This window comes from Triplophysa rosa, linkage group LG19, assembly GCF_024868665.1.
Source record: "Triplophysa rosa linkage group LG19, Trosa_1v2, whole genome shotgun sequence".
Taxonomy (NCBI): domain Eukaryota; kingdom Metazoa; phylum Chordata; class Actinopteri; order Cypriniformes; family Nemacheilidae; genus Triplophysa; species Triplophysa rosa.
The window spans coordinates 1,339,914-1,352,372 of record NC_079908.1 but is presented as its reverse complement, the minus strand read 5'-3'; the positions used below and the strand labels follow the sequence as shown (position 1 = coordinate 1,352,372).

Below are 12,459 nucleotides of genomic sequence, written 5' to 3'. Positions count from 1 at the left end.
TGAATGTCCAACATCAAACTAACTTTACCACGGTCGTCGGTTTGCTATCTGGGAAAGCTCTAACATTTCTTTTAGTCTTGGACAAAAGCTCCATCCGGGAAACTGCCCTATAATGTAAATGAAATTCATTTAAATGATTGAGCATGAAAGTCTTTGCTGATTCGTCTGCGTTTGCTCGGATTCAAGATCAAACGGCGATGGATGCAGCGCATACAAAAATTTTGAATGTTGGAAGAGCTCTTTCAGAGCTCTTGTAGAGGTATGGAAAACATATTAATTATCAATGTTAAAAGCAGATCTTCAGAAGATGAACAGATCTTTAGAAGACTTATCCATGACGTACGTGTGCTATCTGGGTAGCTTGTCTAATAAATACATAAATGACTTACAGAGACATATGTGACAATGTTTTAATGACATCATCAATTTTCTTTGCACAGTCCATCATCAGTGGCCAAAAGAAATCAAAGCGGCTTGACATGTTTTGCAATCCTTTTGCGAAGACCATGCTTGTGCCTGTATACGTTTACAATCAGGACCAAATTGATGACCTACTTTCACCTCACTTCATTTCTGGACAGGACACCCACACAGACTCACAGTGACACAATCAAGTTTATTATGGATGTCCTTTTTCCAGAGGTGGGTCCTGTGATAGCTGTGCTCCTCAGATTTATTTTGTAATTGGTTTAAAAAAAACATTTAATTTAGAAAGGACACTCAGTTTTGTTGTACAAAAAAATAAAAACATAATTTTGATACTGAAATGATACTACTTGTTTGGGGTGTGACCCATCTTGACTTAACTCTTTCTTTGATAGTCCATCATCTGTTCCCTTGCTGGTTTGGAAAATCTCACCACGCTGGAGGCTGAGGAGGAATTTCTACAAGGGCCTGTCATTGACATAAGGTATGTAAGGATGCCATAAAGGAGAAATGGTCAAGCATGACATCCTGCCATTATTTCCCATAACAATTTTCTCTACAACTTTAAACTTTCTTTTATCAGTGAGCGGAAGCAGTTTGACAGGAGGATTAAGAACATTTTGAAGAAGAGTGGCAACCCATAGGAGTCATTATCGAGAGCCATCCTATAATGATCATCAATCCTGTTTTTGATAATGGTCTTAATAAATAATGTTGTTCACAAGAAACTTGCCACTTTTTTCTTAGAAGATAAAAGACCTTAGACATTTCTTAAAGCAGTGAATTGTGTTTTTCGTCATTAAATAGTACGCAGGACACTGTTCTAAATGCACTGCAGATATTTAATTGATGGGTCATATGGTTGCACTTAATGTTTTATGGGCTAAATATGGTTAATATTTGAATGTAACTTTATACATGCCTATACATTCACAACAAACACTCAAGTCTTCTGTATATTTGTATATAACTAGGCCACAGTAGATTATATATTATTGTTGTACTGTACATCTGATGCAATTGTATTATTATTAACTTTTCAATTCACAAAACACTAAATTGCAGTTGCAATTGCAAATCAATTGTCTCCTGTAAGCTATGTATTAAGACCGTTAGTAGATACGTACAAATATTTTAACCTTTTCTGCATATCGTTAGTTAAGCCATGGTTTTTGTAGTAAGATTGGTTTTGCCAAAAGTCACCAATACAACAACAAAAAACGTCTTGGTTACGGATGTAACCTCAGTTCCCTGATGGAGGGAATGAGACGTTGTGTCGAACCGACAGATTGGGGTTCGTCTTGAGAACCTATCATCTTCCGAGTATTTTGAAAAGGCCAATGAAAATCGGCGAATGAAATTTGCATGCCGGACTCCTCCCCGGATGTCCAGGTATAAAGGGAAGCCGGCGTGCTCATTCATTCACCGTTTGGTCTGAGGAGCCTGAGAGCATCCCCCGACCGCTGCGGCGGGCGGCCAGCGTTGTGGCATAAATCCCTCCATCAGTGAACTGAGGTTACATACGTAACCAAGACGTTCCCTTTCTGTCGGTCTCTCGACGTTGTGTCGAACCGACAGATTGGGGTTCTTATGGAAAACGCCACAGCACTGAGCCGTGTCACAATCTCTAGCGGAGCGAAGCTAACTGGCCTGGGCGAGTCAGATGTGAGCGCTAGCGCGAAATTGTAGATGTCCAGTGGAGAGGTAGGGGGTCCCAGAGCTTTTTCGAAAAGGTGGGAAGCCCCTGCCACCGGCCGTCACAGGCGGAGGCCTTAATTCTCTAACAGCGAGAAGCCGCCCGGCACCGTAAGGGCCACTGGGTAAGCATTATTCCCCCTGGGGGAAATACGCATCAGAGATCACTACCTACCGTAGGGAAGAATTAGTGGAGACACCACATGGTCTCACCATAAGGGGAGAACTCATGGGAAATGTGCGGACTGAGGAGTTAACCGCAAGGTGGAAGTCCACCTAGGGAGGTCATGGGTTGCCGAGGTGGGAACCATTCATGAGGATACATCAGACGGAACAGCCCAAGGAGGGGGGGTTACCACGTCTGGAGCACTAGGTCCGGTTAGAGCTATGTGGCAGATAACTCAACTGTTCCCCGGCCTAAGGGGGCAGGGCTGCTCTGCCCAGCCTGTCCCCTGGAAGGGTGCTTAGTGATGGATGGAATGCCTGTTCTTTACCCAGTGGGGAAAGAAGGGAGGCTAATAGCTGCTGATCCCCCTAGAGGAAAGGGGAAGGGCTTTCGTAGGCGTACGCCCTACCGGCTGCCGGTCCTACACGTTGCCCTGCAGGACGCGGGCTGACACCGGTTCCGCGCGTAGGTATTAGAACCTCGCAGAGTTGTTGGGCATAGCCCAACCCGCAGCTCTGCAGATGTCTGCCAGAGAGGCGCCCTGAGCCAGTGCCCATGAGGAGTGTGCCTCACTCCCAAAGGGCAGGGTGATTTTGAGATCGGTATGCGATAACGACGGCATCCACGATCCAGTGCGCCAGCCTCTGTTTGGAGACAGCCCTCCCTTCTGCTGACCTCCAAAACAGACAAAGAGCTGCTCAGAGCTTCTGAAGCTCTGCGTGCGGTCCAAGTAGAGGCGCAGTGCGCGTACTGGACACAACACGGATGGGGTTGGGTCTTCCTCCCCGGTGGGGAGCGCCTGCAGGCTCACCACCTGGTCTCTTGGGAGAGTGGTGGGAACTTTGGGCACGTAGCCGGGACGGGGTCTCAGGATAACGTGAGAATCCCCGGGCCCGAGTTCTAGGCAATCTGTGGACACGGAGGGTGCTTGCAGGTCCCCTACCCTCTTGGAGGTGAGCGCCATCAGGAGAGCCGTCTTTATCGAGAGGTGAGAAAGAGCGGCAGCTCCGAGAGGCTCGAAGGGGGCGGGGCCTCTTGAGGCCCGCCACCTAGGTCGCAAGAGGGTACGGAGCCCTTAGTCCTAATGACCTAATGAGCCCTTAGCCCTAATGACCAGGTCGTGCTGTCCCAGAGGCTTCCCAGCAACTGGGTCGTGATGAGTGGCCGTAGCGGCTACATACACTCCCAGTGTGGAGGGGGGAGAGGTTACTCCCCAGTCTCTCTTGAGGAAGGGACAGCCCGTTCCCGATCGAGCAACTCCGCGGGTCTTCTCGCCGAGAAGAGCACCAGGACGAGAAGAGGCGCCACTTATGGGCGTATAGCCACCTAGTGGCCGAGGCCCAAGCCTGAGTGATGTCCCAACTGTCCAGACATGAAGGTTCCAGGGTTCTGCCTGGGATGCCGTAACGTTCCCCATCCCCTGGGAAAGCAGGTCCTCGCCAGGGGGAGCGGCCAGGGGGGAGTTGTTGTCAAGAGCCTTAGCTCTGAGAACCAAGTCCTGGTTAGGCCAATGGGGCGTAACTAGTACCACTTGATGCTCCTCTTCCCTGGCCTTGCACAAGACCTGTGCAATGAGGCTCACTGGGGGGAAGGCGTACTTCTGCTTGTCCCGCGGCCAGCTGTGCGCAAGGGCATCCATGCCGAGGGGTGCCTCGGTCAGGGAGTACCAAAGCGGACAATGGGTGGAGACCGGGGAGGCAAACAGGTCCACCTGTGCCTGGCCGAACTGCTCCCAAGTGAGCCGAACTGTGCGGGGATGGAGTCGCCACTCTCCGCGAGGCGTTGACTGACGAGAGAGCGCATCGGCTGTCTGGTTCAGGACGCCTGGGATGTGTGTGGCTTGCAGGGAACTGATCACCTGCTGACTCCAGAGGAGGAGGCGCCGGGCCGAGTCGTGTTAGCTGCCGTGAGCGAATGCCACCCTGACAATTGATATACGCCACGGCAGCTGTGCTTTCCGACCGGACCAGCACGTGCTTGTCCTGCACGAGAGGTAGTAGCCTCCTCAGTGCAAGTAGCACAGCCAACAACTCTAGGCAGTTGCTATGCCAACGCAGGCAGGGTCCCGTCCACCGCCCTGACACTGCGTGCCCGTTGCACACGGCACCCCAACCCTTCAGGGAGGCATCCACGACGTGCCTGACCCCTGCCCTAAGGGGACCCTTGTCCGCAAGAAGGTCATGGGAGACCAGGGGGTTAGGGTGCGTCGGCAGAAAAGCGTGATGACCAAACGCCTGCTGCCGGTGTGCCACGCTCTCCAAGGAACCTGACTCTGTAGCCAGTGTTGGAGCAGTCGCATGTGCATCGACCCTAGGGAGACCACCCCCGCCGAGGATGCCATGTATCCCAGGAACCTTTGAAATTGTTTCAGGGGGACCGCTCAAAACAGTTCAACACTGACTGGGCGCACTCTGAAGTCAGTCGCGCTGCTTCATGGGGACAGAGTCAAGTTCCATACTGAGAAAGAGGATGCTCTGTACCGGGGAGAGCTTGCTATTTTCTCAGTTGACCTGTAGCCCCAACCGATCTAGGTGCCGGAGCACCAGGTCCCCGTGTGTACACAACAGATCTCGAGAGTGAGCCAAGATGAGCCAGTCGTCGAGATAGTTTAGTACCCGCACACCTCCTTCCCTGAGGGGAAGGAGAGCGGCTTCCACAACATAAGTAAAGACCCGTGGACACAGGGACAGACCGAAGGGGAGGAGGCTGTACTGATATGCCCGTCCCTCGAACGCGAACCGTAGGAACGGCCGATGTCGAGGGAGGATCGAGACATTAAGTACGCATCCTTCAGGTCGATTGCCATGAACCAGTCCTGACATCTGACGGACGTCAGGATGTGCTTCTGCGTGATCATCCTGAAAGGCAGCTTGTGTAGGTGCCTGTTCAGAACACCCAGATCCAAGATAGGGCGCAACCCCCCTCCTTTCTTGGGGACAATGAAGTACAGGCTGTACAACCCGTTGAACATCTCGGCTGGTGGGACGTGCTCGATCACTCCCTTCGCCAGAAGGGCTGCGACCTCGGCCCGAAGTACGGGAGCATCCTAGCCTCTAACTGAGGTATATCGGATGCCCTGAAACTTGGGCGGGCGTGTGGCGAACTGGATCGTGTAGCCGAGACGGATCATGTTCCCTAGCCAGCCTGACAGTCTGGGAAGCCGGAGCCAGGCTTCCAGAAATGTGACAGGGGGACTAAAGGTTCGATATTTTTCATCGTCGACCGGGGGGTGGTTCGATGGCTAGCAGTACGGATTCCTTGCCAGGGGAGGTTCCCCGGGGAGGAGATCGGCTCTGCTGTTTTTCCTGCCTGGCGATTGCTCAGCTCAACGCATTGTCTGACTGAGAGTGCTGAGGGCTGGTGTTTATAATCGACATTGCGCTTCGCCGTGACGCAACGTCGAGTTGCCGTTCACCGTCGTGCAGAGAGTGGGAGCGGCTGTGATAACCCAGAGAGAGAGGAAACTCTCTTGTTTGAGAGTAAGTGGGCGCTAGCCCCCCGGAGGGGGCCAGCAGATGGTGAGACGGGGCAGGATCCGTCCCTATCCGATTTCCCAGCAATGTGGCTGGGGTCGGGCCCAATGGTAGCCTCGATCCCCCTGAGGTCTTCCCATGAGGGCTGCTTCTGCTTTTGCTGCAGCTGCTGATGGGGCGATGGTCTCCTCTTCGCTGTCTCTTCCAGGGGGGCCGCCTAAGTGGGGGGGCGCCAAAGCTGGAGGGCGTCGAAGAGGACCAGGGCTGCTGGGAAGCAGACGGTGCACGGGACTCGACGGCCGAGGTGGCCGAGTCGTGGCACGGGAGGACTGCTTCTTTACTGTCGAGAACTGCGGCTTGACAGTATCACCAACCAGCCCCCCCTTGCAAGACGGGTGCGTCGAGAAAGCGGACCTTCTCAGCGTTACTCATCTGTCCAAGGTTCGGCCAGAGGAGTTTCTCATGGACCATAAGTGTGGACATTGTCCGACCCAGGGCCCGCGTGGTCACCTTGGTCGCCCGTAGAGTGAGGTCGGTGGCAGTGTGGAGTTCCTGCATAAGCGCTGGGTCGGTCTTACCCCCGTGGAGCTCTCTCAACACCCTGGCCTGGCAGGAGCCATAGCGTGGAGAGAGGAGGCAGCTTGGTCCGCCACAATGTAAGCTCTCGACACCAGAGATGCCGAGACCCCACATGCTTTGGACGGGAGTCTAGGTCGATCCCCCCAGTTGGCCGCCGCCTACGGGCACGAGTGCATTGCGGCGGCACACTCCACCTGAGGGACATTGACATATCCTCTAGCTGTCTCAACCTCGAGGGAAGAGAGGGTGACCGAACTTTGTTTGACGTGAAACGTGCCGGAAAGGGGCGTTCCAGGTCTTACTAAGTTCCTCATGCACTTCCGGTAAACACGGCACTGGGGGCGGGCGCGGCTTGGAGCCGCGCTCAACCCCGAGGCACCATGTAGCCAGCCGCGAGTACCGGGAGAGGCAGTGCGGGCCCTGCAACCCAACACTCACGGCGGCCCGGGAAAGCATGGCTGACACTTCGACGTCCGCTTCTTCCTGGGCTCAACCCCCCGAGGGAGGGAGCCCGAGGAATCGTCAGAGTCGGATGGCAGTACGTCACCCCCCAATGCTGCAAGAGACATCTCATCATCACGCATCGTGTCTGAATACGTGATTGAGGAATAAGACGGCGGACCATCTCCTGGGGAACGGTCAGACGAGCGAGACGAGGTGTGAACGGTCCGTGAGTCAGTGGCTGGTGGATTATCGCTCACAGTAATCCTCATATCACCCTCGCTGCTTGCCGTAGCGGACGGCAGGCCGTAGTCCTGCCGCCACGGAACGGGGAGCAAACGAGGTGGTGGCTGAGTCCCGTGGGAACGCAGCCACCCGTGACGCAACGTCTGAATCATCACCGCCCGCAGTGCGGGCAGGACGTATCCACAACGTCTGCCCCAGCGTACTGGAAGCAGGCATCGTGTCCATCCCCCTCCTCGATGAGTGTGTTGCACCCACGTGGGACATGCCACGCTGGAGAAATTTGCTCTTTTAGAAAGGAAATTTGCTCGAACACCTCCGGAACTGCAGAGACGCCCAGGGGAGAGTCACTGCAGGAAGGGACCGTCCGCTGTCCACGTCGTAGATTCCAGCAGAAAAATGATCACCAAAGATCGTAGAGAAGCTCATCAGATGCGTAGTCTCTGAAGAACAAAAGGTGAATGAATGAGCTCGGGTGCCACAACGTGCCCTTCCCCTGCGAAAGAAGGTCTTCTTCAGGGGAATCGTCCAGGGGGAGCTGTCGTCAGGAGCATTAGCTCCGAGAACCAGGTGTGGTTGGGCCAGTACGGAGCAACTCGTAGCACTTGATGCTCCTCTTCCCTGACCTGTGTCAGACCGTTGCATGCTTTTCGCCAGTACGGACTGCCATAGCATTGTCTAGTGAAGCATTGTCATAGTCTAGTTCAGTGGTTCTCAACTCTGGCCTGCGAGATCCATTTTCCTACAGAGTTTAGCCCCAACTCCGATATAAAACACCTGAACAAGCTAATCAGCGTCTTTAGGAATAGACACTGCGCAAATCTATCAGCGTATGACATTTAAGTACCGCGATAGTGATTCAAGTGCAGATTGCTCGGCATGCATTTGAATCGCTCTCGCGGTACTTTAATGCGATATGCCAAACAATCTGTGCAGCCCAGCATTAAGTTGAACGCATTTGTTCCTGAAGTCACTGATTAGCCTCTTCAGTTGTTTTATCAGAGTTGGGGCTATACTCGGCAGGAAAATGGATCTCGCAGGCCAGAGTTGAGAACCACTGGTCTAGTTACACTGCCTTGTCCTAGCTCTCTTCGCCTTTGTTTTTGATTTACATTGTGTGTGTTGCTCTCCAGTGCCCTAGCTCCTTTTAGTTGTCCCACCATAGACCTTCTTTCGCAGGGGAAGGGCACGTTGTGGCACCCGAGCCAGACCTCTGGAACTTCCATGTTTGGCACCTGGATGGAACGAGGAGATCCTGAGTGGCCTAACCCCCGGTGGTGGTTGAGATCATCACTCAGGCTAGGGCCCCTGCCACTAGGCGGCTGTACGCCTTGAGTGGCGCCTCTTCTCGTCCTGGTGCTCTTCTCGAGGAGAAGACCTGCGGAGTTGCTCGATCGGGAATGGGTTGTCCTTCCTACAAGAGAGACTCGAGAGTAATCTCTCCCCTTCCACACTGAAGTGTATGCAGCTGTCATTGCCGCTAATCACAAACCAGTTGCTGGAAAGTCTCTGTGACTGCACGACCTGATCATTAGGTTCCTAAGGGGAGCGAGGAGGCGGAATCTGCCTCGTCCACGCCCCGTACCCTCTTGGGACCTCGAACAGTCCGGGCGGGCCTCCAGAGGCCCCCCTTCGAGCCCCTAGGAGATGCCGCTCTTTCTCTTAAGATGAAGACGGCTTCCTTGGTGGCGCTCTCCTCTATCAAGAGGGTAGGGGATCTACAAGCATTCTCCATGTCCACTGATTGCCTAGAGTTCGGGCCTGGAGACTCTCACATTATCCTGAGATCCCAGCCCGGCTACGTGCCCAAAGTTCCCACCAGTCCCTCTCGGGACCAGGCGGTGAACTTGCAGGCGCTCCCCACTGGGGAGGAAGCTTCAACCCCATCCGTGTTGTGTCCAGTACGCGTGCTGTGCCTCTACTTGGACCGCATGTGGAGCTTTAGGAGCTCTGAGCAGCCCTTTGTCTGTTTTGGAGGTCAGCAACAGGGGAGAGCTGTCTCCAAACAGAGGGTGACGCACTGGATCGCGGACGCCGTCACACCCGGGGTGTGGCCTCCTCGCAGGCACTGGCGCAGGGCGCCTCTCTGGCAGACATCTGCAGAGCTGCGGGTTGGGCTACGGCCAATACCTTAGCGAGGTTCTACAGCCTCCGCATGGATCCGGTGTCAATCTTGCCAACAGGTGAGACTAGCAGCCGGTAGGGCATCTCCATGAAAGTTGCATCTCCATAAAGTTGTTCAGAAGCAGGAAGCATGAAGTGCTCTAAAACTTCCTGGTATACGGCTGCGTTGACCTTCGACCTCAGGAAACACAGTGGACCAACACCAGCAGATGACATGGCACCCCAAACCATCACTGACTGTGGAAACTTTACACTGGACCTCAAGCAACGTGGATTCTGTGCCTCTCCTCTCTTCCTCCAGACTCTGGGACCCTGATTTCCAAAGGAAATGCGAAATTTACTTTCATGAGAGAACATAACTTTGGACCACTCAGCAGCAGTCCAGTCTTTTTTGTCTTTAGCCCAGGCGAGACGCTTCTGATGCTTCCTGCTGCTGACCAACTTTATGGAGATGCAGATTTCATTTTCCAACAGGACTTGGCACCTGCACACAGTACCAAAGCTACCAGTACCTGGTTTAAGGACCATGGTATCCCTGTTCTTATTTGGCCAGCAAACTCGCCTGACCTTAAGAGGAAGATGCGATATGCCAGACCCAACAATGCAGAAGAGCTGAAGGCCACTATCAGAGCAACCTGGCCTCTCATAACACCTGAGCAGTGCCACAGACTGATCGACTCCATGCCACACCGCATTGCTGCAGTAATTCAGGCAAAAGGAGCCCCAACTAAGTATTGAGTGCTGTACATGCTCATACTTTTCATGTTCATACTTTTCAGTTGGCCAAGATTTCTAAAAATCCTTTCTTTGTATTGGTCTTAAGTAATATTCAAATTTTCTGAGATACTGAATTTGGGATTTTCATTAGTTGTCAGTTATAATCATCAAATTAAAAGAAATAAACATTTGAAATATATCAGTCTGTGTGTAATGAATGAATATAATACACAAGTTTCACTTTTTGAATGGAATTAGTGAAATAAATCAACTTTTTGATGATATTCTAATTAGCCTATATGACCAGCACCTGTACATTGATCTACACATGCACGTGTGCTTCAATGCTGAAAAATCTACCTGCGTATGAATGTCTTCAAAATGAGAGCGGATAGTAAAGTTTCCAGCCTTCATCTCAAATATATGAGACTTTATTTCTTTACTCATAATTTCTTTTTGATGTAAGTCTACATTGCTCTTTATTTTTCCCATGGCATTATTTTTCAGCGTGTCTGGTTTCATGTGTTTGACCCCAATGTGAAATACTATATTCAAGCCAAGCGTTCACGCTCAGGATGACTCTTCATCCTTTACTTCTCCCACACCAACATCGACGAAGAACATTCACAGCAAGTATCAGTGTGTAAAATCAAGCAATGGTGTGAAAGTGAGTTTTGTCGAATGATTCTCTGTCATTGATATGTGATGAGCTCAGGAGATAGAAGAGGTGTCAGCTTCTGAATATTAACTCACATGTTCAAAGCTCTGCAAAGTTAACAGAGAATATTTGAGAGAGTTAAATGGGCATTTTTATTCGGCCTCATCTCATCTCTTCCTTTAGGCTTTTACGGCTCTTCTGGATGTGATTGACAACATGCATTATACATCACAGCATCAGCCGACAGAAGAGTGCTAATGGAGGGTTAAAGTGAAAATGAACCTGATTCTCATCAACCGCACAGTTCTGTACAGTTCACTTTTCAAACTTTACCACACAATTCTGTAGATCGTTCTCTTGGATTGATTTGCACCTCATGGCAAACCAAGACACTGATCATAAGACCAAAATCTGTTAGCCAGAGTCCTGATGGGATGAAACGTTACTTTTTGCAGATTGTATGCTGTGTGTCATCAGAAGTTTAATGCCGAACCACAAAAACTTGTTTGTTGTGCTTAAACAAGGAGGACACTTTTTTTCAGAACAGACGTAAACCAATTTTATAGTTTTGTTTGTAGAAGAAACACGTGGGGAATGTTGTCAAATCATTACTGTATGTTTCATGAATGATACATTGCCTAACGTCTTAACATTTGATGTAGAAAGTCACAGCTACATAAGTTGAAGTGATCATCGGAACACAGACAGACGCAGTTCCACGAGAACACACATGGTGTCAGTGTTCATTCATGACTGAAGTTCACTCGGTTAGTGATGTGTGTCTGGTATTTAAGCAGGATTGCACATTTTATGAAGGTGCAGAATATAAACAGCTCGATTAAAATGTTACTCATTTGTGTTTGATGGACTGATGTTCTGCTCTCTAAAGTCGTGTTGATTTGAGCTATAGTCAAAACACAAAAGAACACACAGTAGAAGCTCTTGCTAGAATTGTATTTTTATGATTAGATTAATATTTAATAAAACCAAAATTTTAGCCCTTAAAATAGGGTGAACCTGCTTATTCCTTATTTTTATAACTTTGAATCTCAAAATGTCACTGCGCTTTGTTTAATCCCACAGAGCCTAAGGATCAATCTAAAGAAGAAAATGTCCATTCCATTAATTGATACTAAAACTGTATGTTGACTTTTTCTTTACGTTAGGTTCAGAGGTGTATTTGACCTGCAGGAGAGCGAGAGCAGAAGGACTGAATAACTGTAAGACTTCACATCTCCAGCCCTCTGAATGATGAAATCTGGATCAAATCAGAATGAACTTCACAGACCGTTCAACTGTTCAGACATCTAAAACACACGCACACGCACGCACACACACAGGCCTTGGTTGACTATCCCCGTGGGGACAGTCCATAGGCGTAATGTTTTTATACTGTACAAACTGTATATTCTGTCATGGATGGTGGGTGGTGAGAGACACGGAGACAGAGGACCCAGGTGCAGACAAACACTTAATAAATAAAAAGCAACAAAACAAAGACCCACGTGGGGGTAAAGTAACAAACATGGAAACAGGAACAAGACTAACAGGACTAGACTAAAACACAACACAACTACAAAATAAACTAAACTAACTCAAAGACAGGAACTCACCACATTACACAAACACGACACAGTACAATGAACCAGCACGAGACAGAAGACACAAGGGCATTATAAAGGGGATAAATCAAGAGGGGAACAGGTGCAGGACATGAACTATTTAACAAACAATAACGAGGAGACGAAAGGGCGGGAACAGAGACGCCACACCGGAGAGAGGGAGTATATGGAATGCCAAAACTGACTCTCTCCACATAAAACAAGAGGTTCTATCATGGTTCTGCCACTAGGTCAAGAAAAGCAAGACAAGGTGGGACAGAACCATGACAATATTCTATCCCCTATCCCTAACCCTATCCCTAAACCTAAAGATCA

At 50.4% G+C, this 12,459-nt stretch overlaps 1 protein-coding gene across 1 annotated transcript; it reads left to right on the top strand.

Annotated features, from left to right (window-relative positions):
• Positions 1-537: 537 nt before the first annotated feature.
• LOC130569800 (PWWP domain-containing DNA repair factor 3B-like) lies at positions 538-1,140 on the top strand. The gene is made up of 3 exons (XM_057359679.1): positions 538-642; positions 822-910; positions 1,010-1,140. The coding sequence occupies exons 1-3, from the start codon at positions 547-549 to the stop codon at positions 1,068-1,070; spliced, it is 246 nt and encodes an 81-aa protein (XP_057215662.1). The 5' UTR covers positions 538-546; the 3' UTR covers positions 1,071-1,140.
• Positions 1,141-12,459: the final 11,319 nt, after the last annotated feature.